We start from the raw sequence: 27,098 nt of genomic DNA on the forward strand, positions 1-27,098 counted from the left end.
CCTGCCTACCCCCTACAGCTGGAACCAAGAAGACTGTGTCCCCCTTCCTCTGGGCGTCCTTCCTGTTTCCTGCTGTCAGGTAATGCCGACCTCGACCCCCTGGGCCGGTCACCCCAGTCAGACTGTGCTCCCCAACCTTAAGCCAGGTCAGACATCTGAGGAGGCCCAGATACTCCTTTCCTCTTCCCACCAGAGCGTCCCCCCTCTCGTGGTCATAGATTCCCAGAGGTCTGGCTCTTACTCTTCTGGGATGAGGAAGTGCTAAAAACAATTTCTTCCCCACGCATCTGGGGTTGCCACTTATCTGCCTCTTTACCCTCCTCTCCAGCTTAGGGACACCTGGGTCCAACCTTCCCAGGGAATGTGGGGATGGGGGTTGGAGATGAATGAAACCCGATGCCATATGTAAGGTAGGTGAGGTGGGAGTGTAGGCAGGGAGAGGCTAAGACGGTACCACCTGGGTTGGGGTGTAAATTATTTAGAAGAAAAGCCCAGGCCCTGGTTCTCCTTGGCCATGTGGCTTTTTCAGGGGCAGAGGGTGGCCCCTCCCTACTCAGGGGCCCAGCCAAGACTGACCTTTGACCCCCACCCCAGAGACCAGTGAACCATTAACTCTTCTCTGATGTAAGCCTTCCCACACTGGCACCTCTCTGGCCCCGCCCCCAGGCAGGTGGGCTAGGAGTGGGGGCTTGTCCATCCCAGCCCTCTATCTGACGTGGCCTCCGATCTACCTGGGCAGCTGGAGGCTGAGCCTGGCTCCCCTCCACAACCCAGGAACCTCTAAGTGTCCACAGCGAGGCCTCATGGGGACCTGAGGTGACGGCTCTCACACTGCCAGTTGGGGGTGAGGCCCTGGGGATTGAGGGGGGATAGAGAGGTGGGGTGAGGTTGAGGGGTGGGGTCTGGGGGATAGGGGAGGGACAGGGACAGGTCAGCTCTGGATCAGGTGAGGGGAGTGTTCTGGTTCAGGGAAGGTGTTCTAGGAACTGGGAAGCAAGAGGCTGCTCAGAAGGAGGCAAGGGGGAGGAAGGAAGGAGGCTGCCGCTGCAGCGTTCGAGGAGGGGGCGGTGTGAGGAGTGCAGGCTCCCCGGGCCCTGGGCTGGACAGCAGGGCAGGAGCCCCAGCCCCTCCTCCTTGTTCTTCCAGGGCACGGTCCTCAGAATGTTCCTGGAGGAGTAGAAGCCGGAACCAGAGCCTCTAACCCTGTCCCCCCGATAATGGGGCCCCCAGTGAGTCATCTGCTGGCTGGCCTGTGTGTGTGGGTGGCCTTGGGCTGGGTAGGGGGCTCAGCCCCCTACCTTGGCCCTGCTGAGCAGGAGCAGAACCATTACCTGGCCCAGCTGTTTGGCCTGTATGGGGAGAATGGGACACTGACTGCAGGGGGCCTAGCGAGGCTTCTCCACAGCCTGGGGCTAGGCCGAGTTCAGGCCCTCCACCTGGGACACCACGGGCCTCCAGCTGGTCAGGCTACACCCCCAGCTGGAGACAATTCCACGCACAGGTACTAACCCCTCTCCCCACCCCAAAATGTCACACCCCAGCTCTTCTCAGTACTTGGATCAGTCTCCTCCGGTTGCCTAGCTCTGGCTTCCTAAAATCAGATTCCTGGAATTACAGATTTTTCAGAACCTGATTCGTTACATCCTTTCACAGCCCCTTTCTGAGAGAACATGAGTAAGTCTGACTTTGTTATCCATCCACTCCAGGCCCCAGGACCCCGAGCTGAGTGTGGACATCTGGGCAGGGCTGCCCCTGCATCCCCCTGGGTGGGGTGACCTGGAGGAGACCGAGGCCCCAGCACCACCCCATGGGCCAGCCCCATCGGGCCTGGGCCTCTTTCACAGGCTTCTGCTGCTGGACCATTCACTGGCTGACCATCTGAATGAGGATGTGAGTCTGATGATCTGTAGCGAGGGAAAAGGAGCCATGGCATTTAGATGGCCTGAAATGTTTAAAAAGTCAGTCATTTGGGGATTCCCTGGTGGCACAGTGGTTGAGAGTCCGCCTGCTGATGCAGGGGATGCGGGTTCGTGACCTGTTCTGGGAAGATCCCACATGCCGCGGAGCGGCTGGGCCCATGAGCCATGGCCGCTGGGCCTGCGCGTCCGGAGCCTGTGCTCCACAATGGGAGAGGCCACGACAGTGAGAGGCCCGCGTACCACACCAAAAAAAGTCATTTTAAATGGTTACTTAAAAAAAAATCCAGGTGTGATCTTAGGGTATGTTATTCCAGTAGTGAAATATGTCTCCTCTGGGCTCAGAGTAGATAAACCCATACCCCAAGCTCCAAGACTTGGTTTAGGGGCCACACTTGGCAAAGGAGAGAATTCAGAGAAGCAGCCCAGGGTAGCCTCTGGGGCTTGTTATCTGGAGAACGCGGCCTGCAGGCGGCAGATGGCTGTCTTCATCCAGAAAGTCGGTGAACTTGTTCCATGTACACCAGAGGGCAGCCAAAGCCAACCTGAAACAGGCCTGGTGAGGTGAGCACCCCATCCCAGGAAGCATTCCAGCCAAGGCTGGTTGAACGAGTGACAGGGCTGCTGAGAGGACGGCAGCATGGCATTTTAGGTTCTTTTCCTTCTAAGATTCTGCAATGGAGGACTCTAGTTGTCCAACCAATTCCATCACCAAATTCATGAGACATCAGGGGCTTGGGAGGGAGGGAGATGATGGCGCTGTTCACTAGCACCCAATCTGTACCGAACTGAATGTTTGCATTGGTTTGAATATTCACTAATAATTAACACACACTGATTATACCTAACTGTTCCGAGTCCCTGATGCACCTGCCAGTGTGAGCAAAGGGGACCCTGGGAGAGACCCAGGAGCCCATGCAATGGAAGGGCAGACATTAAAGATCTGAGTCACAGTTCTCAGCAATTCCCCAATGTGTGACCTCCAACTCCACTTCCCTAGTGTCTGAATGGCTCCCAGCTGCTGGTCAATTTTGGCTTGAGCCCTGCTGCTCCTCTGACCCCTCGTCAGTTTGCTCTGCTGTGTCCAGCCCTGCTTTATCAGATTGACAGCCGTGTCTGCATCCGGGCCCCAGCTCCAACACCCCCAGGGGATCTGCTATCTGGTCAGTAGGGGAGAGCAAGTGGTGGGGCACCTGAATCCTGTAGGGAGTGGGGCTCAAGCCAAGGAAGGGGGTTCGTTGGGGTCCCGCCTCCCCTTGCAGCATTCCCTTTAAGGCCTCCCTTTCAGCCATGCCTAACTTCAGCCCCTGATTCTCCCCAGCCCTGGTTCATAGTGCCCTGGCGGTCCTGCTGCTCAGCCTGCCTGCTCCCCTCTCCTTGCTGCTGCTGCGGCTCCTGGGACCTCATCTGTTGCAGCCCCTGCTGGGCTTCCTGGGGGCCCTGGCCGTGGGCACTCTTTGTGGGGACGCCCTGCTACACCTGCTGCCACATGTACGTGAAGCCCCTTTCCTGTCCCCCTGCCCTAGGGGTGGACAGCCTCCATGGAGCCAGTGTGTTCCCAGTCATAGGACATCCTCTCTCCCACCCCAGCTTCAGCCCACAGCTGCCTTCTAGTAGAGCGTATGAGTGAAGGCTCACCACCTCTCTCCACCATCTCAGGAGGGGGATGCTGTCGGGTGCAGGTGCTTCCAGAGTCTGCCCTGACCACCTCTCTGTCAGGCGCAAGGAGGGCAGCATGCTGGACCTGGCGGGCAGCCAGAGGAGGACCTGGGGCCAGGACTGTCGGTGCTTGGTGGTCTCTTTCTTCTCTTCGTCCTGGAGAACATGCTAGGGCTTTTGCGGCGACGAGGGCTCAAGCCAGTGAGTGACACCCTTTTGTCTTCTTCCTGCCGAGACCAGAGTCCTAGCCAAGAACTGGCCACTCAAGCCAGGAGGTGAGGGGCCAAGTGCGCTCCTGGCTCTGACGTTTGCCTGACTGTGCAGGACCTGACAGCTAACAGGGAGTGGGTTGGGGCTCCTCAGCATAGACCCAGGACTTCCGGCCAAACGGCCTCCTCTCCTGAGTTCAAGTCAACAAGAAACAGAGAGGTGCCAGCCTGGGAAGAGAGCAGAGGCCAGAGAACATCCCCAAGTGGCAGAGGTGGGACCAGGTGTTCACCTTCCCTGCTGGCAGCCTGACCGCTCCTTAGCCCCCAGCTCTGCTGCCTCCTCCCTCAGGAGGGACACCCTCCCATTTCAGAGGTGCTGCCAGCGAAAAAGAAAGGATCTCAGAACTCCAAACCTGGACCCAGAGGATGGCAGTGGGATGGTGCTTCGGCCCCTGCAGGCAGTTCCAGGTGACCGGCGGAGGACATGAAGAGCGGGCCCTGGCTCCCAGCTCTCACTCGCAGCCACCAACACGGCTCTTTTCCTCCTTCCCACAGAGCCAGGGGCTCAGGGCCAGAGGGAGCAGGACAGCCAGCCCCCAGCAGTCCTGGCCCCTCCTGGGCGCCAAGGCCACAGTCATGGATGTCAGGGTAGCGGTGGCACCAATATCACGTGGATGGTCCTCCTGGGGGATGGTCTGCACAACTTCACTGATGGGCTGGCCATAGGTGTGAGGCGGGGGAGGGAGGGAGGGGAAGGATGGGGGAGGGAGGGAGAGGGTAGGCCTCCTAGTTACTGGATGGGGCAGGGAGAGAGCTACCATGTGGGGGGCGGGCGGGGAATGGGAGGACCACAGAGGGAATGCAGGCCCCAGCCTCCTCCGGGGAGAGCTTCCTTCCAGACTGACCACCTCCCATCCTGCCCACCCAGGCGCTGCCTTCTCTGATGGCTTCTCCAGTGGCCTCAGCACCACCGTAGCAGTCTTCTGCCACGAGCTGCCCCATGAACTGGGTAGGAATGGCAGGAGCGGGGTGGGGTCGACTCCAGAAAGGAGAGACTTCCAAGGGGTGGAACTTGGAGGCTGGCGGTGACGTGGGTGAGGGGCAGCCCTGGCGTACTCCCTCCTACCCCGTCCTCTCTCCCCACAGGTGACTTCGCGATGCTGCTCCAGGCAGGGCTGCCCTTCCGGCGGCTGCTGTTGCTGAGCCTGGTGTCCGGAGTCCTGGGACTGGGGGGTGCAGCCCTGGGGGTGGGGCTCAGTTTGGGCCCTGTCCCCCTCACGCCCTGGGTGTTTGGGGTCACTGCCGGGGTCTTCCTCTACGTGGCCCTTGTGGACATGGTGAGGTGTGGGGTAGTGCGGAGAAACCAAGGGAAGCGGGGTGGGTGTAGAGGAGAGGGAAGTGTCAGTCCCACTGCTTCCCCCTTGGCCCCCCAGAAGGGTGGCTGGACTACATGAGAAACAGGGGTGTGGAAGAGCTTGGGTGGGGGAGAGCTGCTGACATCTCCCTCTCCTGTTTTAGGAGCAGAGACAAGGCCAGGATCCTGATGTTGTTATTTTCTTTCAGCTACCAGCCCTGCTTCGTCCACCTGGGCCCCTCCCTACGCTCCATGTGCTACTGCAGGGGCTGGGGCTGCTGCTGGGGGGTGGCCTCATGCTCACCATAGCCCTGCTGGAGGAGCAGCTGTGGCCTCTGGTCTCTGATGGCTGATGGGGGCCAGTGGAAAGGCGTCCAGGTTGCCCTTCCTTCCCCCCAACCACAGGAATGGAGGCGGGACACAGGGCCAGTAGGAGCAACAGGATTTTAATAAACAGAACCCATCCCAAAGCCATGACTACGACAGTTGTACTTGCACCAAAACAGCATAGAAAACCAGGATGTGGCAGGAGGAGGGCTCAAAGCAGGTATGGGGAGGAGGGGCCTGGAGGGTGCAGGATGCATCCATCTGCGGGGAGAGCATTGTGCTTTAGCCCAGAGAGGAAGGGGAGGGGTGAGGCAAATGCACCAAGGTCCCCACTTTTTCCTGCTGCCCTCAGCACCCTGGGGATACAGGCATCTGGGCAGGTCTGCCCTTTATTGCTGCCCACCAGCATGAAACACACCCCGACCCCAACGCTAGCACCACAGGTGAGTCCAGGGCAGGGAGAAGGGCAGGAAGGGGAACATTGCTTAGAGAAAGATTCAACTAGAATCCAGTGAATTGTGCTCAGTTCTCTTTACTTCCTACAACCGAGTACATGGGTCACAGGATGGAGGGAGCAACAGGACAGGGGACATGCCCCTCAGTGCCCCCAACGCACCCTTGCACACAGGAATGGTGGTGTCTGCAGCATCACAGGTCATGCAGGGCACGGGGAAGGGGAGGTTCACACACACGTAGACGCCCACAGCGGGTACCAGACAGAGAACACCCCTGAATATACACAGCTGTACACAGGGAACCCCCAGGTCCCCAACCCAACCCTCTCCCCTGTCTTGCCGTCCCCCAGGCAGGAGGAACTGTATTGCTTTGAGAGAGCCACCCTGGGGGTTGCTCTGCCAGGCACCCTCCCCTCCCACCCACCCCCGTTTTGGCACATCTGCAAGACACACGGCAGCGAGAGTAGGCACCCTCCCTCCCAGGCTTCTGTGGCTTGGAGTGGAGGAAGGGGGTAGGAGACTTTCATCCGCCATCTTTCCCCCAGCCCTTCCCAAACCCCTACCAAACCCACTCCAGCCAGAACCCACCCCCACCCCCCAAACACACACACACAAAGCTGAGCTATCCAGGAATACAGGGGAACAAGGAGATTGTCCGGGATGGGAGCAGAGGCAGTGGGGAGAAAGGACTGGAAGCAGAGACCCCACCCTGGCGTGGGGTAAGACTGGCACACAGCTACTTTAGTGCAATTGGAGAGGGTGCCCAGAGTGAGGGATGGAGGCAGGAGGGCCAGGCTAGGCTCCCCAGGGAAAGGGCCTAGCAGGAGTGAGCGAGGGCCAAAGGTGGACCCTCTCGTCACCGCCACCCTCTGCCCTCCCAAACGCAGTGACAGTGTCCCCCTCACACCTAAGTGGGCAACAGCAGCCTCGGAGTCAGTACCTTCAAGTAATTCATGGAGCAGACCCTCCCCACCCCAGCTTCCTCCCATCTCTGGGATTTGGTCGCTTCTCTAGGGGTTGGGTCGGGAGGAGGGGGTCCCCAAGTCAGACCCTTCCCTCTCTACCTCCCTCTTCCCAGACCACTGGGCTTGGTCCTCAAAGATTCCGCACCTCGGCCCAATCTGGGTCAAGGCCGAGGAGGGCTGGAGCCGCCACGGTCAGAGGGGAAGGGGCTGCTTTGCTCCTCATCCCTCCCTCTTAAAAGGTGGGGTTCAGACTAGGTGGGCTGGGGCCCCATACTGGAGTGCCCCAGGAGGAGGGGTTCTGGGCTAGGGTCTGTAAGGCTATTTTCCTTTGCGGCAGGAAGGGGAGGTGAGGGATGAACGCTTGGTGTGGGGAGAGGTGAGAAATGGCGGAGGGAAGGAGGAAGGGGCCTCCCCCTGGGGCAGTCAGGGCGTCACTCAGGCGAAGTCACACTCACGTGCACAAGGTCCCGAGCACGCCTGCTCCCAGCCCCTCCTGCCTGGCCCCCACGCCCCCTCCCAGGACGCCCTCCAAGACCCCAGAGGAGGTTTTGGGGGCACACAGCTGCAGAACCATTCGCTCTGGCCCCACGACCCCCGGCCCAGCCCCGCCTCCTCTCCCCTTCTAGGTCCAGGGAGTCGGAAGGTGCTCGGGTGGGCAGACAGGTGGAAACAGTATTGAGTTTTCCTTTGGTTACATATTGAAGGCAAAGGTGAGCTGGACTTACAGTCAAAACAGATAGGGATGAGGAAGGAAGAGGGGCCACGGCTGGGAATGGAGAGGGAGGTAGGCCCTCCTCAGCCCCTCCACCCCAAGGAACACATGTCTAGGTGGGTGGCAGTCCCTCAGTCTCACCTCTCCCACCCCCACAGCACCAAACAAAAGGAGAAGCCCCCTCCCCCAGGGGCTGCTCCCTACCCCAACCTGGGCTGTACATTCAGTGGTTCTCAGCAGTCCTATGGCTCAGGGGGCCGCGGGGTGGGGAGGTGGCCCGTCAGTCTCCGCTGGACAGTGGCAGTGACCCGGGCCTGTTGGTCCGTGCTGGGACCCACAGTTTGTGCCATTTGTCTTTCTGAAGGATAGTACACAACCCTACCAAAGCCACCGGCCAACCAGAAACATCTCCCCCAAAATCAGAAACTAAAAACTGGCTCTTTTTCATCTCACCCTCTGATTCACACATCTGTTTCCCTGTCTCCTATGTAGCCCTCGCTCTGTCTCCTTTGCTGGGACCTGGGGCTGCTCCCAGGGTCCTCACTTAAAATAGGCCTTTTCTCAAAAGTGCTTATTACTTGAAGCAAGTGCTTTAGAGCTGCAGTGGGGAGAGGGGGAGGGGGAGAGGGAGGGCGAAGGGAAGGAGATGATTCCTCCCCACCCTACCCCCTTAAGATTGGGGGGCATTCTGCCTGCTTTACTTCTCCACACCCGTTTAAGTCAAAGAGGTCTTTTTAAAAACAACAACAACAACAACTTAACATTAAAATAAATATGCAGTGGCCATGAGAATGGTCAAAATGCTTCAAAAAAAACACTAGGGGCTGGGGAGCCCAGGGTGGGGTGTGGGATTTCCTTTGGCATAAGGAGAGGAGGCTGCTCGTCCTGCTGGCCTCCTCACAGCCACATGAGGAGGGACAGAGGACTCCCCGCGACCTGCCCCAGCACTGCTGACGTGTGCTGAAGGCGCAGCAGGGAATGGGCAGCCACCAGAAATCTCATCTAGCAAAACGATGGGGCTCCTGACAAATAACTCAGATTCTTCCTGTCATCACCGAACATTGATAAAGGAGAACACGACTGAAACCCCAGGAGTTTTCTCTGGAGGACACGTCTCTCTGCTCCCCCTGCCCCCCGCCACCTAATTCCCAGCACCAAAATGAGAGGGAGGGGGTGGAACAGGAAGATTTTATGAGAGAGAACTGAAGTTAAGGGCAAGCTTTGCAGAACCAGCAGGACTGGAGGTGGGGGGCTGCAGCCCTTAAGAGAGGTCACATTGATTGTCGTACAGGGGAGGGCAGGGTGCGAAGGGAGGTGGGCGAGAGGGGCGTTGCAAGGCCCTTTGGCTTTGAAAACAAAAATAAAAACTAAAAGCTGCACAATCCTTCTCATCAATAATGGTCATCTGGAAGCTTTGAAATGGTTTAGGAACTGAGCGTTGGGAGGAGCAAGACACAGAGAGAGAGGGGATAAAAAAGGGACCATGACAAAAAGAATGAGGACTTGGACAAACACCCCAGGCTTCATGAAACCAGCATGAGGTATGGTTAAGGGTATCTGTTAGGGAGGGAGGAGTCCCTGGGATGCCCCTCTCCCCTCAGCCCACCCTTGGCAAGGGTGGCAAGACGTGCAGCGGACACAACTGAAAAGGGGGTAAGATCATGAATAAAGCAAGCACGGGTGGGGGAAGGAGACCGAGGGACCCCCAAGGGGGAGGCCCTGTACTGTGTAAACGAAGCCTGTCCAGTTCTCAGGGGACAATACTGATGGCAGCCAAACTGGGCGAGGATGCACTGGGGGTGGGGGGGTAGAGGGAGCATGACCTCTATTCAAGTTCTGTGTCTTGGCCCCTGGCTGAGGTATTGAGTGTGAGGAAGGGAACACTGGGCTGAGGGAGCGGGTCCAACTGTCCAGGAGGCTTAGCTAGGAGATGGATGGACAGGGCGTCTGAAGGGACCAGGGCCAAATTCAATGCTACATTTAGAGAGAAAACTGCCCCCTCCTCACTCCAGCCCAGTTTGGCTTTTGGGGTACGACTTCCGGGAATCTTCTCAGTGCAGCCCTTAGCTCAATCCCTTCTCTCCCCGCTGCTGGGAAGGCAGGAACCAAGCCTCAGTATCTACTTGTCGCTCCCTAGATCAGAACTTCATCCTCACACCGGAGGGGAAGCCTGGGTCCCCGAGTAGCCACGGTCCCTAGTCGCCCTGCCCCTCCCTCTTTGGCTTCAGATCAGGAGTGACTGGGGGCAGTGGGTACTCTTGGACATAACAGAAGGTGGCAGCAGACGGGGGGCACAGAGGAACTGTGGGATTGGGGGGCACAGGAGGAAGAACACAGTCCCTCCCTCCACACACATGCAAACACATGCCTGAAACACAGAAGACATACTAGGGCTGTGGTTTTGAAATGGGCAGGAAATTAATTTGTTTCTTCCCCTAAAGGATAAAATGCTTACTTAAAAATTCATGACAAGCCTCAAAGTTAAGGGAGAGGAGAGCCAGAGAGGGAATGGCCACAGGCTCTGCCCTCCGGAAAGAAGTTCAAAGAAAGAAGCAAGGTTAAAGTGCGTGGTCAGGGGGCCAGGCCAGGAGGGGGAGGGAAGCAGGGCGGGGCAGGCTGTGGGGGCAGGACCAGCCCTTGATTTGCATATGAGGAGCCAGGGAGCGTGCAGGACTGGGGCCCAGGTACAGTAGTTGCTGCTTCAAGTGTTTTGCATTTGAACTTTGGGGGTGATGGGATACAGAAGTGGGGGAAAAGCTCCAGGCCCCAGTGCTAAATACCCTCCCCCCTCGTCCGCTAGCTGCCCCTGAAGGGGGAGGGGGACACCCCCAGAGTGCTCACACAGTACCAGAAATTAAGGCTTCTCACTGCTGCGGGGATGGAGGGGGGATGGAGGGGCCGGCCAAGCAGGGAGGCAGTGATGGGTATGGAAGAAGAGGTGGGGATCTGCCTGGCAGGAGCATGGAGAAGGGGACAGAGAGGAGAGTCAACGGGAAGAGTGGGGGCAGCTGGCAGCAGAAAGGGAGACCGGAGAGAGGGGATAAAAGAGAGGGGGAGCCAGGCATCGAGCGATCATTTTGGGACACTTGGCAGAAGGGGTTGCCCTGGGGGTACCAAGGGCCTGGGGTGCTCCCTGTTGGTCCCAGACCCCTGCCAGGCCAGGATAGTGTGGCAAAGGGGTGAGCAGCTGCTCCCCAGTGCTTTTTCCCCCCTCCGCCCCCCAACCCAGTCGTGTTCTCCTTTAAAGTGCCCTAAATGTATAGACTTTTTCTAAATAAATAGAATAAGATATCAAGCCACCGGCAGGGGGAGGGACACGGGAGGGGGCTACTCGGAGTAGCAGCCATCTAACCCAATGGCGCCATGCCGCTCCTGGCTGTAGGGGCAGGAGGCCCCGTGGGGCAGGGCACCGCAGCCACCCACCGTCTTGGCTGCTGCGATGCCACAGTTCTTGAGCAGGCTGAAGCTGAAAGGACTGACGGCGTCCTTGGGTGGGAAAGGCTTCATGGTGGAAAGGATCAAGGCCAGGCAGTCTGCCACATCTTTGTTGGGGGCGCAGGCCAATGCCGGGGTGTGACCTGCAGAGCAAAGGGGAGAACTGAGCCCCAGGGTCCTGTACCCCTGGCTCCCCATCCACCCGCCCCTGGGCCCTGAGCTCTCTTATCTGTGGAGGGGAGCCAAGGCAGGCAAGCACCCAGCATGGTCAGAACTCAAGGGCTATAAGGGCCCAGGGAGGCTGACAGGCAGACTGTCCCAGACTGGGGTAAAGAACAGAGCCAGCCTGGGGGACAGGAGGCTGGGAGGCTGAGGTGTGCAGGAGGTCTTCCTGAGGAACCTGCTGGCTCCACCTAGTGCCGTCAGACTCCCCTCAGAGACTCTAGCGTATCGGTGTTGGGTCCCTGCTCTGAAGAGTTCCCTTGGGAAGAAAATCCAGTTTATTAACCAGCAAGCTTAAGAAGTCACCTCCTGAAGAATGAATGTCCCTGACCCCAAAGCCCGGAGGGGCAGGGAGCTCCAGACCCCACCCACCTTCTTCATCCACAGCCAGCACTGTGGCCCCACGACTCAGCAGGGCCTGCACCACAGAAGCTAGACCATTCCGGGCGGCAATGTGTAGGGGCCTTGGAAGAAAGGAAGAAGGAGCATGAAGTCGGGGCAATGGCAAGCTGCCCTTCCGCCCTCAGCCAGAGTCGCAACGCTGCTGAGCGAACATTGTGAGTTCCAGAGGGCCCCTGGAACATGGGCTGCAACTTCCTCACCCACCTCTCCTGCCCCCCGCCCCCTAGCCAAGAGCCCCCTCCCCAGGGCACTCACATCTGCAGCGCACTGTTGGTAGCATTGATAAGGCCAAGGTCTTGGGTTTCTGCCAGGATCATGAGGGCACATTTCTCGTGGCCCTGAGGGAGAGGGACAGAGAGCGAAGACTTGTGAAGTGGAAGGATGACAATAGGAGCTGAGGGGGCAGCAAGAGGACAGAAAGCTATCCCACCAGTCAGACAGTCTGGACAATCCTGACTTCTGCCGGGCCCTCTCTCCAGTCACCAGGCCCAGCCCCTTACACAGCCCCACCTGCACTGCCGGTGGTACCTTGCTACAGGCCAAGTGGAGGGCAGTGTTCTTGTTCTCATCCAGCACAGTAAGGTCTGCCTTCCCTCGATACAGCAGAAATTCTACAAGAGAAAGGAGGCAGAGGGGGCTGACGCTCCCTTCCAGAGCCGTGCCGGCCTGGCTCTGCACCCTCCTGTCTGCATACCCTTTGCACCCCATCTGCAGAGGGTGAAACATCCAAAGACATGCCTCCTGCCTCCTAAACCCCACAGGCAGGGCTGACCCGTCTGGCGAAAACCCAGGGGCGCACCTCCCTTCCACACGCGGCCCCTACACACCCACAGCAGCGGTCTGCCCATTCTCAGCCGCCGTCATGAGCGCGGTGCGGCCAGTGTGGTCAGTGGCGTTCACCTCGGCTTGATGCTGCAGCAGCATCCGGAGCCCAGAGACGTTGTCCGCGAAGGCAGCGGCGTGAAGAGGGGTCCTGTGGGGAGGGGGTCAGGGCAGAGTGAAACAGGGAAGGCCCTCTCTCCTGAGCAGCAAGAGGAAGCCAGAGGCAACGGAGGTTTCTCCCCAAGCCTCCCACCACTCACCGTCCTTTGGCATCTCGGCTGTTCACAATCTTGGCACCCAGAGCTCCCAGCAGCATCTCTGTGGTGCTGTCCTGGTTATTAATTCTGGGGGAAGAGGAAGGGTCAGCAAGAGGGGCAGGGGAAATGGACCGCCTGTCCTAAGCCCAGGTCACAGACCCCTGAGTGGGGCTGCGGTATAGGAAGGGACTTACACTGCACAGTGCAAAGGAGTGAAGGGGTTTCCTTCCAGGTATGAAAACGGGCTGTGTTCAAGTAACAACTCCAGACAATCTTCATGTCCTGGGTATGAGGAAGGAAGAGTGGTGATGGAGAGAAATGACAACGAGGTCCCCTCCATCTGTCCTGTGCCATCTCTCAACACTCCATTCTACCTCCAGATCCAGAGCAACCCAGGTCCCTCCCTCAACCCACTAGTCCCTGTCTGCCCTCCCCTACACCCCACACACACAGCTGTGCCTACAAAGGCCCCAGAGCCACACCAGTGTAGGAGGCCCAGTGCATGGGCGAGTATCCGCTGTAATCCACCCCGGTATCCAGGGGGTCTGTGGAAAGGGCAGCCTGCAGCAGGGTCCGCAGTACTGCAGTGTGGCCACAGGCTGAGGCCAGATGAATGGGCGTGCGGCCCTTGAAGTCTCGGCACAGCACGAATGCATCGTGGTCCAGCAGGGCGGCCAGGCAGTCCTCACAGCCAGTCACTGCCTGTGGGAGACATGGGGGTGTGGCTGGAACTCCCTTTCCAACGGCCAGTCACTGGGGCTGGCCCAGGAGCAGGAACCAACTCCAGGGCTCCAATCCTCGTCTTTACAGCAATGATTCTAAGTGTTAGGGATGAGCATCTCCTTCCCTGACTCTATGCCAACTGACAATCAGGGTGGTGAGAGTTAATCCTGGCCTTCTGTAGTGGGAGACTGAGTCAGAGAATCCCGTGGGATGAGGAGGAGGCAGCTTTAGGACAGGCGATGGTGGAGAAGGACCAGGCCGTGGCATCATTATCCAACAGGACAGGGCCAGCTGGGTACCCTGGGGCAGAGTCTGGGTGGTGAGCAGGTGGCTGTATGTGATTACAGAGCAAGGTAATCAGGGAGATCAGCTGCCGATGTCAGCTACTCATCCTGGAGCAAATACAGTAAGGCCCACTGAGAGCCCGGGCACAAGATCCTGGCCCACGTGCTAGACAATCTAATGTCCTACTGTCGTGCTCCCGCGTCCAGGCCCTTCTGTGAGTGACCCTACCCGGGAGCTCACTCACCCCACGGTGGAGGGCAGTGCGGCCCCGGAGGTCAGCAGCATCAGCTGTGGATCCTTTCTCTAGCAGCAGATGTACACAGTCCACGTGGCCATTCATGATGGCCAGCATCAGTGGGGTTCTACAGAGGGGGCAAGAAAAGGGTGAGGGCCTGGCAGGGATGGGAACCCTGCACCCCACCCCTGGCCGACACTCACTGTCCATAGGCATCCATGACATCTGTGATGTCAGCTCTTTCCCCACTGTCGATCAGCAAGTGCAGGGAATCAGTGTGGCCAGAGGCAGCTAGGAGAAGAGGGGGTCTGTGTCAGGGCATGGTCGAGGCAAGAAGGCCAGGTGAAGGGTGGAGGTTATGGGAAGACCTGGGGCAAGGAGAAATCTTGGGGGATAGGAGGCTACAAATTAGAACTTGCAGTTTCCATCTTCCTCGCCCTACTCCATCCCAACCCCAGTCCCCTCAGGGTTCAGGAGGGATCTGGGGACCAGTCTTGGAGGAGGCCTGGCGTGACGAGGGGAGGGAGCAGCCCAAAGGGCGCACTCACCAGCAGCGTGCAGGGGTGTCCACTTGCGCTTGCGCTCCTTGATGAGGGCAGAGGCGCCATGGGCCGTTAGCACCTCCACACACTCAGTGGAGCCTCGCTCAGTGGCCAGGAAGAGCGCGGTCCGGCCCTTGTGGTCCCTTACATCCAGATTCACCAGCGTCTCGGCCAGTGTCTTCAGGGCTTCACAGTGACCGTTGTAGGCCTGGAGGGGTGCAGGCAACCAATGGATACAGCTCGGGACACTGTCCCCACTCTGCTCTTGGGGCCCACAGGGAGACTCCAGGCAACAGGCCTCCCCGTGAGCTCCCTGGGCCCCTCTCCAGACCACTGCCTGCTTGCGACATCCCCACAAGAAGGCAGAAGCAAGGACAGATTCACACGTGCTTATACCTGTGTGCCAGCCTGGGGCAGGTAGGGACAAGGAAGGCAAGAGGAAAAGACCTGGGACTCACAGCTAAGTGCAAAGGGCTGACTGGAATGGTGCTCTCTACATCCTCCAGGCAGTTAAAGGACATTTCTAAGAGCTGCAATGGACAGAATAGTAGGTGCTGAGGTTCTGGTATTCCCAAGATATTACCCCTTGACCCCACCCACAGCAACCCCCAAAGCCCCTGGATCTAGAGACCACATTTGATTCAACCACCCCTTGGTTTGAGAATCCACAGATACCAAAGTAGACTGTGTGCTGTGCCCTGCCCTGCTCCTCTCCCCCAGGCCAGGTCCCACACGTACCAGTTCGAGGTTCTGTCTATTGCCATAGGCGGCTGCATAGTGCACGGCTGTGTAGCCCTGCCTGTCCCGCAGGGAGGGGTCTGCACCGTTATCCAGTAAGAATTCCAAACAGCTGGGGGACAGGAGTAGACTGTGAGGAGGGGACAGGCCCAGCCAGGGAGGGCACAGTTTGAGAGGAGCAGAGGAGAGGGCAAGGGAGCCCCTCCAGGCCTAGCTGGCCAACACCCATCCCCCACTCTTGGTAGGCTAACTCCTGCCCATTCAAGCCCAGACCCAGACCTACCACCTCCAGGTCTGCCCTGAACCACTCTTGCTTCAACGCCCTCCTCTATCCTTTGAATGCCCTCCTAGAGAACCTGGAGCACAGTTATCAGTTACCAACCTGTGATCGACACACTCTCCCCCCACCTCCAGGCATACTGACCCCTGCCTTCTCCTCCCAGCCCGCCTGAAAAGGCCTACTCATCTCATACTCGCTCCCAGAATCCTCTTCTCTGGGAGGCCTTCCCCAAACTTCCCAGTTAGGTGCCTCCTCCCCTCTATTCCCCGGCACCACTCTTATAGCTCAGTAGTAGTTGTACTAGTAGAAATATTGATACAGCATTTAACACTTACAATGTGTCAAACACTGTTCTAAGCACTTCACGTGTATTAAATCACTTAATCTTCATACTGATCCTTTGAGATAGCTATCATTCTTATCTCTACTATGGTTGAGGAAACTGAGGCACAGAGAGGTTAAGTTACTTGCCAAAGATCACATAGTTGAGCCTCTTGGATTTTAAATATCTTTTAAAAAAAATAAATAAACCCTTGGGCTTCCCTGGTGGCGCAGTGGTTGAGAGCCCGCCTGCCGATGCAGGGGACACGGGTTCGTGCCCTGGTCCGGGAAGATCCCACATGCCGCGGAGCGGCTGGGCCCGTGAGCCATGGCCGCTGAGCCTGCGCGTCCGGAGCCTGTGCTCCGCAAGGGGAGAGGCCACAGCAGTGAGAGGCCCGCGTACCACAAAAAAATAAATAATAAATTAAAAAAATAAATAAACCCTTTATTTATAACAGTCTTAGACTTACAGAAAAATTGTGAGGATAATACAGTTTCCATAAATTCCTCACCCAGTTTCCCCTATTATTAACATCTTACACTAGAATGTATACAGTACAGAAATTTGGGGTAATTCATCTTCTATCCTTACCACCCAGCACATTACTTGGTACCTATTAAGTAAATACTCAAGTAATGCTCGTGGAATAAGCAAATGAATTTGTGTTTAGCTTTTCTGATTCCCTCAAGAAGACCATCCATTCCTTGAAGGAAGGAACTATGTCTCCTACTTCTGTCTGTACCCACAGTGCTTGGTCCAGGACTAAACTCAGGGTGCAAAGCAGCAGCAGGGTGGTGGTGGGAGAATAACAGGGCCAGAGTTGACACTGCTGGGAAAGCACACCCCGGGGGTCTCCTCGGCTACTCACAAGAAGGCCTCCTTCCTGCGGGACTCCTTCAGTGGCTCGTCCTCTTCAGCATCGTGGCTGGAAGATGAGTGGGGCTCCGCCCTGGGGGAGGAGAGTGAAGAAGTCTGGGGGGCGCTCAGGGAGGAGAGTGGGGCTGAGAAGAGCAAAGCGGGCGCCTCACCTCCTGTAGGTGTCGGAGGCGGCAGCGTAATGGAGCGGAGAGCAACCTTTACAGTCAGCCTCATTGACGCCTGCCCCGGCGGTCACCAGTGTGACGGCGCACTGGTAGCTGCCATTGGCGGCTGCATAGTGCAGTGGGGTCCTGGGGAGAAGTGAAGGAGGGTGGGTAAAAGAATCGGGGGCAGATCCAAATGCAACCAGATGTGCAGTCCAAAGCTGCTTCGTAATATTCTCCTCACTTAGTCTCCAACTCCCCACCCTGCCCTCCATCACTTGTCTCTCTGATCGGATGTTCCTTATGTATATATACTCCTGCACATTAACACACCTTCCAAATTTGTCTCTCCTCCTCAAGTCAGCTCCACTGCTCAACAGCAAATTAAGACATTCAACATTCCTAAAAGGAAGGAGGATGCAGGTTAAGGGGAGAAAGAGGGCTCAAGGAGAAGCCACAGGATTCTCCCCAGGGAGGGGCTGAAGGAGGATGGAACTGGACAGCCCTTTCTGCTGCCACTGCTCTCACTGTGAGGGGGGGAGCTCTGGGCAGGAAAGAAGAAGGGGCCCAGACCCCTGCCCAGCCTCCTTCTCAAGGCCTGAGACAGAGGGAAGAAAACTCACCCTCCAGAAGCAGCAGCATGAAGACAGGTACGGCCAAGGTTGTCAGGTGTATTGATGTCAAACCCAGCTGAAAGAACGTGCTCATTGCTGAGTGAGGATACAATGCTGTACAGCTGACCTGAAGGGGCAGAACAGCCCACAGATCCCATCTGAGGGCTCTGAGCAGAGCCGGGAAGGGCCTCTGCTCTCCTGCCCACCTGCCCAACCCCCGAACCAGTTAGCTCATACCTGAGGAAAGAAGCTTACGACAACAGTCAGAGAATCCAAAGAGAACAGCTAAGTGCAAGGGGAACATGTCGTGGATGCCACGCCTGGGGAGAAGGGGAGGGACTCAGTCCTTGGGTCAAGGAGGGACCAGATGCAGACCTCTTTTCTGTGGCCTCCCACCAGCCTAGATCTGAGGCAGCCTGGAAGTGGGGTCAGTGGTCCGGACTCACCGGGCGGTATCCGCGCCGTTGGTCATGAGGGTGCTGATGAGCAGCTCGTGTCCATAGCGAGCGGCCACGTGCAGTGGCGTGTTCCCAAATTTGTCGGCACAATCAATCTCACTGCCTGAAAGGGGGGACGCACACCCACACACTCAGACCTTTGGCTTCAGACCACTCACACTAGTTAGCTACTGTCTGAGTGCTTGTTACGTGCCAGGGGCCAGGCTAAGCCTTCTACACGTGTTATCTCGTTTGTCAGCCTGAGGGGGCTAGGCAGGCAGAGCAGGGCCATTTCCACAGGTGTCTTGCTCAGAGCTTCAGGTGCCCATCCTGACTGGAAGATGGGGTGGGGGGTGGAATGAGGAAGAAAAGGTGTTTCTAGGGTTGAGTTCTCTGAGGGGGGAAAAGAGATCACAAAGTCTTCCAGGTCCATACCATTCTGGATGAGGATCTGGGAGCGGGTGAAACGGCCATGGATGGCTGCCATGTGCAGAGGACTTTTCCCTTCTTTGCTCTGTGGAAACATGGCATTTTTTTTTTTCCTAGTGCAAAGCATGGAGAGTGCCCTGTTCCCCCTTCCAAAGGACACGTCTCTGAGGACGGGGTGATCATATGGACATCTTCTCAGCCCACATTTTCCTGGGCCCCTGGGAAGGACTGATCAACCCAGGACGCAAGCGGACCATTCCCCATAGAGTTATCCAGAACAAAAGATATGGTCAGCACCCCCAGAGCCAGGCCCCTCTCCCCACTGGTCTCAGACTCATCCCTTCAGGCACCTGGTAGTTGACATCAGCCCCGTTATTGACCAACAGCTCCAAGCAGAGCGCGCCATTGGTGGAGACCGCAGCCACATGCAGTGGTGTAAAGCCCTTGTCATTTGGCTGGTTGACATTGGCTCCTGCGTTCACCAGCTCGATAGCCACAGCATCCTGGCCCAGGTAGCAGGCGATGTGCAAAGCTGTGTTTCCAAAAGCGTTGGGCTCATCAATCTGGATTTCCAGGGGTGAGGGTAAGGGGATAAGGGAGATATCAGTTTAAACAAAGTGGAAGCCAGCACAGATAGCCTAGAGAATCCCAGAAATCCAACGACTGCCTCAGACCCCTCAGGTTCCAGACCCTAAGACTGGGGGCACTACTGCTTAAGACAAGCATTGCTCAGATCCTCTCACCACATCTTCCCGACCTCCCCAAACCACACCAGCAATCCCAGTGCCTTCCTATCTCCCTAACAGACTCCGACCTCCAGCTCCCTGCCCTTACCCCCAGCCCCACCCCGTGCTCAGCACCCTGACCTCAGCCCCCATCCGTAGCAAGTACTTCACCACTTCAATCTGGCCACTGGCAGCAGCTGTATGGAGCAGCCCATAGCCCTTGCGGTCCTTGCAGCCAAGGTCTGCTCCCCGTGCCACCAGCAGTTTCAGGACCTCCAAATGCCCTGGGAAAAGACAGTACGCTCTCAAGGAGGTGGAAGGTGAACTCTAGGGCCCTGAGCACTCCGTCCCTGCCCTAGGAATCCCAAATCCTGTTCTCCCCGTGATTCTCTTCTCACCTAGAAAAGCCGCCCAGTGCAGAGGCTGCCGCTCCTTTTTGTCACAGACATTCAGGCTGGCTCCCTTACTGAGGAGCAGGTTCACCGTCTGTTTCAGGACATGAAAGACACCTGTTTAGAGCCAGGTTCATGCCTTCAACATACCTAATTAGGGGCAGAGCCCTTAGCACCTGAAAAGGCTGAGGCAGCCTAATGTCTCTGTTTTTGGGCAGAACAATCTGGAGAACTAGAGGGAACAGAGAAAGCAGGCACTAAGGAGATCCCAGGTAGATTTGGAAGTCTGAGATAAACTTAAGGGAGTCTCTTCAGGTAATTCGGTGGTTTTTAAACTCTTTTGAAGTCTTCTAAGTGTGCTGAAAGACACGGACTCTCGCTTCAGAAAAAACCACGTATGCAAACATTTTCCATGCAACTTCAGAGGCTTTACCACCCTCCTGAGGTCCAAGTCAAGAATTTCCATCCAACCCAACCATTCATTTGGTGCTTGAGCCCAAGTGTTTATATAATCATCTGGGCGGCTGCTCCCCAGGCCTAATGGCCCGGAGGCAGGGGAAGGTGAGCCGGAAGGGAAGGAAGAAGGCACGAGGCTGGGCGTGGACGGGAGCGGTCCTCACCTCCAGATGCCCACTATGCACTGCGTGGTGCAGGGCACTGCGCCCGCTCCTGTCAGCCACGTTGAGGCTGCTCAATAATGGTGCCAGAGCCTCAGCACACTTGGTGGCCCGGTTGGCAGCGGCCACATGCAATGGTGTCTGCCACAGCTTGTCCCGGGCGTTCACATCTGCTGAATGTGCCAGCAGCAATCCCAGCACCTTCTGTTGAGGAGCAGGCGATAGGAGAGAAGATAGAGGGGGAGCAGGAGGTGAACCAACAGGAAATGGAGGGGCGAACAGGTCAGCACAGCACATGTGACCCCATCTCCCCACTCCCCTGGCAGAGAGTCTCTCCTCATTTTTTCCAACATACCTAGCCTTTCAATACCTACTTTCCATCTTCTGGAACTTCTTAGAGCTTAAAATCTTCCCTCCCTTGCTGAGGAAAACGTGGATCTCCTCCTCAAGCCACCCGATATTGTTCATAACCCAAACCCTGAACATCTTCACCCATATATACAGCCACTACCAAGCAAATCCACACATGTAGAGGATCCCAATCCCCTACCACTTTTAGGAAAGATAAATGTTCCCGCTACATTAATCCCCAGATACCCCCCTTCAGCCCTTCCATATGCATCAGAATCATTTCCATTACCTAGGTAAGCAAACAGATACTAGCTCCTCTCCAAAACCCAGGCTAAAATACCCCTCCTATTCACCACCCACCCCATTCCCATTGGCCTCAGTCCCTCCCCCTGGTGGCTGGAGCCAGGGAAGTGACTACCAAGCCAAGAAGAAGGTCATCTCTTCCCACTCTTCAGGGTTGAGGGACCCAACTGATGGGGCATGTTTGAGCCTTGTGGTGTCAACTTTCATGCTGCTTGAGGGGCAGGGATGCAACAAATCACCACCCCCATCCCTCCATCACAAGGAAAGAAATCTCAGTGCCCAGAGGGGGATCAGACTCCATGGTGGCCCCCCAGGGAGGGATGAGTCACTAAGGCCTGGCAGCAGGGCCCCCTGCAGTCTGCCAGCCCAGTGTTAAGCTCTCCCCTGACGTCACATCAGCTAGCAACACTCAGCCCCCCCTTACCAGCCAGTTCTAGGGGTAGGAGGGAGGGGCCAAGGTCTGGTCTCCTCTGGACCTGGGGATAGACCAACTTGTAGGGCAGAGGACTAAGGCTCTCCAACCCTTATCTTCCAACCTTTAACCAAGTCATCCTCTTTGGAAGGGAGAAAAGAGGTGGGAGGCCAGTACCTCATTTCGGGAGGCAGCAGCACGATGAAGAGGGGTCAGCCACAGTGTGTCCTTAGCATTGACGTTAGCACCTGTGGGGATATAATATGCTCTTTTGGTGGGAGGTGGAGAGCAGGTGGGGAAGAAAGCCAGTAATCAGGCCAGAGAATCTGGATGGAGACGGAAGCTTGCCTGGACCAAGCACCAGAGGACAATCCTTGGATACGACAAAAAGGCTCCTCCCTCAGGTCCCCTCCCTAGCTGCCACACCTTCTAGCTCCCTACTTTCACCTGACATCAGTAGCAACTGGAGGATGGGGACATCGCCTACGTAGGCAGCAGCATGAAGTGGGGTTCGCCTCTCTTGGTCCTAGGAAGGCAGAGAAGAGGAGCAGCTGTAGGGGTGAACGATCCAGGACCCAAGCCCAAGTCTTCGTGCTCCAGGCCTTTCCCCACAACCTCTTCCCACAGGTTCTGCAGCCTCCTAAACCCCAGTCCTAGGTCAAAGCAAGCACCGAGGGAGGGTGGAGTCAGGGGGTGGGCGCCACGGCCCGCGAAGCAGTCTCCTTCTGCCAGGAGGGGTGGAGGCGCTGCAGACACGGATGGTTCAGAAGAGAACACCGTTTCTGGGCATCCTCAGCCCTACTGGTCTCTGCTCTAAGCCTGACCTGCTCTCCATCCCCAAATGTAGAGCAGTTGCCCATCCCAGGGTGGAAAGAGCTGCGGCCTCACCCGAGCCGAGGAAACACGGAGCCGCCCCATTGGTGGGGAGGGGTCCTGCACACCAGGGCCCAGATTACCGGCTCGCCATCCTCCCTGATCTCAACTCACCAGCACATTGATGTTCTCCTTCTGCGAGAGGAGGGAACGCACTTCCTCCACATCTCGGCTAAAGATGGCCTGGACCAGGGGCGGCTGCAGGGAGAACCGGTTTTCAGGGAACGGGCCGGAGCGGAACCGGGGAGTGGGGTGGGGGACACCGGGTTTGGGCGGGGGGCGACGCTGGAGGGACTCTGCTCTGGGGTCCTGGCCGCAGGAGGCTTCCGCGGTGTCCCCGCCGGTCACCAGGCCCCCAAGGACACCGGCTTGGTTGAGGGGAGCGCGGCGTGGGGCGGGGCGGGAGCCCCGGGCTCGGGCCCAGCCTAGGCCGCACATCCCTGGGCTCGCGTGGCGGCGGCGTCGGGCCCTGGAAGGAGGAAGCGAGCAAGGGCAGGAGGGCTGACCTGGTCCGTGATGCTGAGGATCCCCATGGCCCGGCCCGGGCTCCGTCCGCATCGAGCTCCCGGCGGCGGCGGCAGCGGCTCCACCGGGGACACGGGGCGGCCCAGGCGGCGGCTGCGGCGGCGGCTGCGGGGAGAGCGCAGCCCCGCCTACCAGGGGGCGGGAGCGGGAGCCCGCAGCGCTCCCTGGCGGCCCTTCTGGGCCCGGCCGCAGGGCGCTTGCCGCGCAGGCTGCCCCAGGCCGCGGCGCCCTCCGCCCCGCCCTGGCGGTCCCATAGGCTCGGGTGACCCCAACCTCGGCCGCTGGTTACCCGGCTCCCCAGGCCAGCGGCGCCGTGCTCTCCGCTCCAGTGTGGCGACCCGGGGGATTCTCCACAAAACCCTAGCGGCAACTCAGGCCGCGGCCCTGCTGCGGTGCCTTGCAACCTGAGGACCAAATGGCTGGCCCGATCTCACCCAGCCCAAAATGCCTCCTCCGAGCTAACGCCTCCCGTCCACGATTACACACCTCAGAATCCCCAAAGACTTGGGGAAGCAGAGCGTGGAGATCTGGGGGTTATATATGGCAATAGCCCCAGGGGAGGGAAGGCGCGTATCTCCACTGGCAGTGACAAGAGTTGGGTAGAAAGGAAAGAGCAAAAGTGCCAAGCTGCGGAGAAAAAAAACAAAACAAAAAAACAAGGACTCTTAGCTGCAGAAAAACCCCACAGAGAGGACAGGCTAGCTGGCAGTTGAAGGAGGGCTCCAAGGCCAACAGAAGCGGGCTTTTCGATTCCCTAATTACTGCACTGCCAGGTTAAGGTGGTAGGGTGGCTACACTTCAAAAGGCTCAATCGGGTTTCTCCCCCGAAAATGGTCGGGGTGCTTCCCCTCCTCCATTGGAGAGGCCAGAGAGCGGCCAGTCAGGTAAGATCTGGATGGAGTTCATCCCATCCCGAAAAGGGAAAAAGAGAGAAGAAAAGTGGATATTGAAAAATTGGTACAGTTTATACAGGGTGATTCAGGGTCCTGTTCAGAGCTCAGCAACTCAATATATGCGTTCTAAGAAAGGAACACATTTAGGAAAGAGCATAGCAGGATGGCCCCCTGTCAAGGCAGAGGTATAAAAGCCCCCTTCTTTGCTCTCAACAATCTATGCCCCTCATTACCTTCAGGATCTTGATCCCTGGAAAGATACACAAGACAAGTGTCAGTGGTTTTTCCTGGAGAGAGAAACTGGGGAACTGGGAATAAGGAATGAGAGGAAAAATTACCTATCACTATAAACCTGTAAATTTTTTGAATTTTTACCATTTTGAAAATAAAATTCACAGTTTTACTGAAAACTTACCTCTTCCAGGAAGTCTTCCCTGGTTAACAGTTCTTTCCCTTTTGTTAGGTCTCCTTATCACTTCCATACTTAGTTTACACTATCACAGTCAGGTTGCTCTTTTTGGGTTTTGTTTTTTAACTTTTTTTAAATTGAGATATAGTTGATGTACAACATTATATGTTACAGATGTACAACAGTGATTCACATTTTTAAAGGTTATACTTCATTTATAGTTATTATAAAATACTGGCTATATTCTTTGTGTTGTAGTCACAATCAGGTTTAAATTGCTCATCTTTGTTGTTCATTTCACCTTACATCTTTGACATACAGGAGTCCAGTGTTCCAGAAGGGATTTTAAACTCCTTGTTAGCCAGAGTCCTCCAACACAGGACTGTATATTGGTTTTTTGATTTTTGTGTTTTTTATAAATTTATTTATTTATTTTTGGCTGCATTGGGTCTTCATTGCTGAGTGTGGGCTTTTCTCCAGTTGTGGAGAGCGGGGTCTACTCTTCGTTGCGGTGCGCAGGCTTCTCATCTTGGTGGCTTCTCTTGTTGCGGAGCACGGGCTCTAGGTGTGCAGGCTTCAGTAGTTGTGGCCCACGGGCTTAGTTGCTCCGCGGCATGTAGGATCTTCCAGTACCAGGGCTCGAACCTGTCCGTGTCCCCTGCATTGGCAGGCAGATTCTTAACCACTGCAACACCAGGGAAGCCCCCTATTGGTTTTGTTTTCTATGGGAAAAAAAAAGGATGCTCAAGCAGAGCAGCACATGGGAACAGACACAATATTCGATGATGATGATGAAGATGAGGCTGAAGAAGTAGAAACTGAAGGTAGCTGGGGATCTGATGGATATGGGTGTTGGGATATGCTGACTTGGCTAGTGGGTATGATGGACCTTCCAGGAAGGGCTAAGCTAGTATATGGTCCAGAGGATGGGGAAAAGGGGACTACATGGTCTCCAATGCCCAAAATAGCTTTTGGTAACCTGCGGAATTGGAGTCAGGGGTTGAGCTGGGGTCACGTGCCTGATTCTGGCTCCTGAGTGGAGGTGAACAAGGAAGTTTGCCAGCCGGGTTCTCTGGGCAGCTGGAAGGAGGAAGAAGGGCTAGAAGAGTTATTTTTAATATTATTCAGAGCACAGAAAGAGGATTTCCCAGGAGGGAAAAAAGGAATATGATATAGGTAACACAGTTACTTCCAGGGCTCAGGGAGATGCACAGTGTGGGGGAGGAGGAGGCCGGAAGTGGTGGCAAAGCCCTCTTATGCAAATAGTCCTTCTGTATTCCACTACTGAATTAATATTTGGATAACTCTAGGCAGATGCCTGCCTGTCTTTAAGCCTCAGTTTTCATTCTTCTAACAAATGTCTACTGAGAATTCACCATTGTATTCAGCCCTATACTAACTGGTTTGGAGGTAGAAACTTAGAAGTAATGGTGTCGGGAATTCCCTGGTGGTCCAGTGGTTGGGACTCTGTGCTTTCACTGCCAAGGGCGGGAACTAAGAGCCCACAAGCCACGAGGTGCAGCCAAAAACAGAAAAAGAAAAAAAATATATATATACATACATATATAATGGTAGGTTAAGAAAAAGTAATAGGGGCTTCCCTGGTGGTGCAGTGGTTGAGAGTCCGCCTGCCGATGCAGGGGACACGGGTTCGTGCCCCGGTCCGGGAAGATCCCACATGCCGCAGAGCGGCTGGGCCCGTGAGCCATGGCCGCTGAGCCTGTGCATCCGGAGTCTGTGCTCCGCAACGGGAGAGGCCACAACAGTCAGAGGCCCGCGTACCGCAAAAAAAAAAAAAGTAATAGTGTCTATTTTTGTGGAGTTTCTAACCTAGAAGAACATACACATGCACATGAAACAACTAGAGAATATAGGATTCATGCTACTTTATGTGGCATTATGTGTTCAGAATAATGTCTAGAGATGGGTTCAGTCAAGAGGGTCTTCCTGGAGGAGGTGTGTTTTGAGTCAGTACTTGAAGGAAGTTATCGATGTAGAATGATATGGAAATGGCAGGAAATTGGTTGTTTCAAGTACAGGGAATGAACTAGGAAAAGCTTAAATGGCAATAATTACCTAATCTAATTAGTAGGGGGGGACAACAAGCAAACTGGCTTGGCAGGCCTATTGTACCTTGGAGATTCTGCAGCAGTTAACTCGGTTAAGGCATAGTGTTAATGAGGTCACAGTTTAGTTATGTATCCCAGTTAATTTCTGTCTTTTATCCGGTCAGATCCTTACTCCTCACTCTAAGCAGCTGTCTCACATATGTAAGCACTTGGTCAGAGAGGCTGGACAAGAGAGTGGGGTTGGAAAGAGTAAATCTGTCCCTCAAGATCATATGCCCTTCTGAGAGTGGCTCCCAATTATCATCTTCGAACTGGAAGGAGATACTGTATCTTGTTGGGGGGAGGGTTCTGAGGGAAAAAGAAGAAATGTTAAAAGAGAAAAAGAAGTGAGATCATTCCCCAATTTGGGACTTCATGTATAAATAATTTAACATAAGGATTGAAATGCCTTCCTTACAAAATGTCAAATGTAAACCAGAGTTCAAGGGAGGGTTTTGCTCCTTGAAATCCAGATAAAATGGGCTCACACTTTATTTATTAATTTGTTTATTTTGGCTGCGCCGGGTCTTAGCTGCAGCATGCAGACTTCTTAGTTGCAACATGTGGACCCTTAGCAGCAGCATGCACGCGGGACCTAGTTCCCCGACCAGGGATTGAACCCGGGCCCCCTGCATTAGAAGCACAGCTGAGTCTTACCCACTGGACCACCAGGGAAGTCCCAAAATGGGCTCAAGCTTTAAAAATCAATCCATATCCAGTGGAATTCTGCAAATGAATGCCAGTCTCAAGGAGTGGGAAGAGTTGGAAGGTTTACATCTGTTTTCAGGCCCCTGCTTCTGGACAAGATCTCTCTCTTCCCTACCAATTAGACCCTAAAGGCAACAGTCTAATTATTTCATCCTCCCACCCTAACCCCCACAACACTACTCAGATAAAACTTTCCTGAATGTGGAGAGCATGACTGAAGACTTATGCTCTAAAGACTAAAGCAGAGGAGGGGCTTGCACTGTAATAACAAAAACATCTTTAAATGCAACAGCAGACACCACCATTCTTAAAATGTCCTTCCTTTACTCCACTGTGGCAGAATTTCAAGAGCTCTTGTACCCACCTAGATCCAGTCTCTGATTGCTGATTTCTCTCTCTTCTCTCTCTCTCTTCTGTTCT

At 55.9% G+C, this 27,098-nt stretch overlaps 2 protein-coding genes across 5 annotated transcripts; one reads left to right on the forward strand and one right to left on the reverse strand.

The window, feature by feature from the left end:
- Position 1: 1 nt before the first annotated feature.
- On the forward strand, positions 2–5,602 carry SLC39A5 (solute carrier family 39 member 5). 3 transcript variants are annotated; one of them, XM_060024986.2, is made up of 12 exons: positions 18–79; positions 740–844; positions 1,147–1,501; positions 1,707–1,890; positions 2,917–3,079; positions 3,238–3,407; positions 3,636–3,776; positions 4,156–4,252; positions 4,340–4,510; positions 4,713–4,793; positions 4,931–5,121; positions 5,348–5,602. In XM_060024986.2, exons 3-12 carry the CDS (start codon positions 1,218–1,220, stop codon positions 5,489–5,491), a joined length of 1,626 nt encoding a protein of 541 aa, XP_059880969.1. In that variant the 5' UTR covers positions 18–79; positions 740–844; positions 1,147–1,217; the 3' UTR covers positions 5,492–5,602. The 3 variants fall into 3 exon arrangements, with proteins under 3 accessions (XP_059880967.1, XP_059880969.1, XP_059880968.1); XM_060024985.2 differs by having other exon boundaries at positions 24–79; positions 775–844; XM_060024984.2 differs by lacking the exon at positions 740–844 and having other exon boundaries at positions 2–79.
- ANKRD52 (ankyrin repeat domain 52) lies at positions 5,574–22,647 on the reverse strand. 2 transcript variants are annotated; one of them, XM_060024983.2, is made up of 29 exons: positions 22,542–22,647; positions 22,150–22,233; positions 21,610–21,688; positions 21,340–21,410; positions 20,100–20,300; positions 19,486–19,573; positions 19,229–19,371; positions 18,713–18,925; positions 18,369–18,447; positions 17,943–18,057; positions 17,734–17,816; positions 17,506–17,623; positions 17,216–17,284; positions 16,889–17,029; positions 16,729–16,809; positions 15,259–15,370; positions 14,979–15,050; positions 14,527–14,728; positions 14,182–14,269; positions 13,988–14,105; positions 13,218–13,437; positions 12,930–13,017; positions 12,739–12,822; positions 12,484–12,629; positions 12,185–12,267; positions 11,912–11,994; positions 11,627–11,718; positions 11,021–11,175; positions 5,574–5,726 (listed from the first exon to the last, which is right to left on the reverse strand). In XM_060024983.2, exons 1-29 carry the CDS (start codon positions 22,566–22,568, stop codon positions 5,616–5,618), a joined length of 3,246 nt encoding a protein of 1,081 aa, XP_059880966.1. In that variant the 5' UTR covers positions 22,569–22,647; the 3' UTR covers positions 5,574–5,615. The 2 variants fall into 2 exon arrangements, with proteins under 2 accessions (XP_059880966.1, XP_069397306.1); XM_069541205.1 differs by lacking the exons at positions 5,574–5,726; positions 11,021–11,175; positions 11,627–11,718; ... (14 more) ...; positions 17,506–17,623; positions 17,734–17,816 and having other exon boundaries at positions 17,939–18,057.
- Positions 22,648–27,098: the final 4,451 nt, after the last annotated feature.

This window comes from Delphinus delphis, chromosome 11 (assembly GCF_949987515.2).
Source record: "Delphinus delphis chromosome 11, mDelDel1.2, whole genome shotgun sequence".
In the NCBI taxonomy this organism is placed as follows: Eukaryota; Metazoa; Chordata; class Mammalia; order Artiodactyla; family Delphinidae; genus Delphinus; species Delphinus delphis.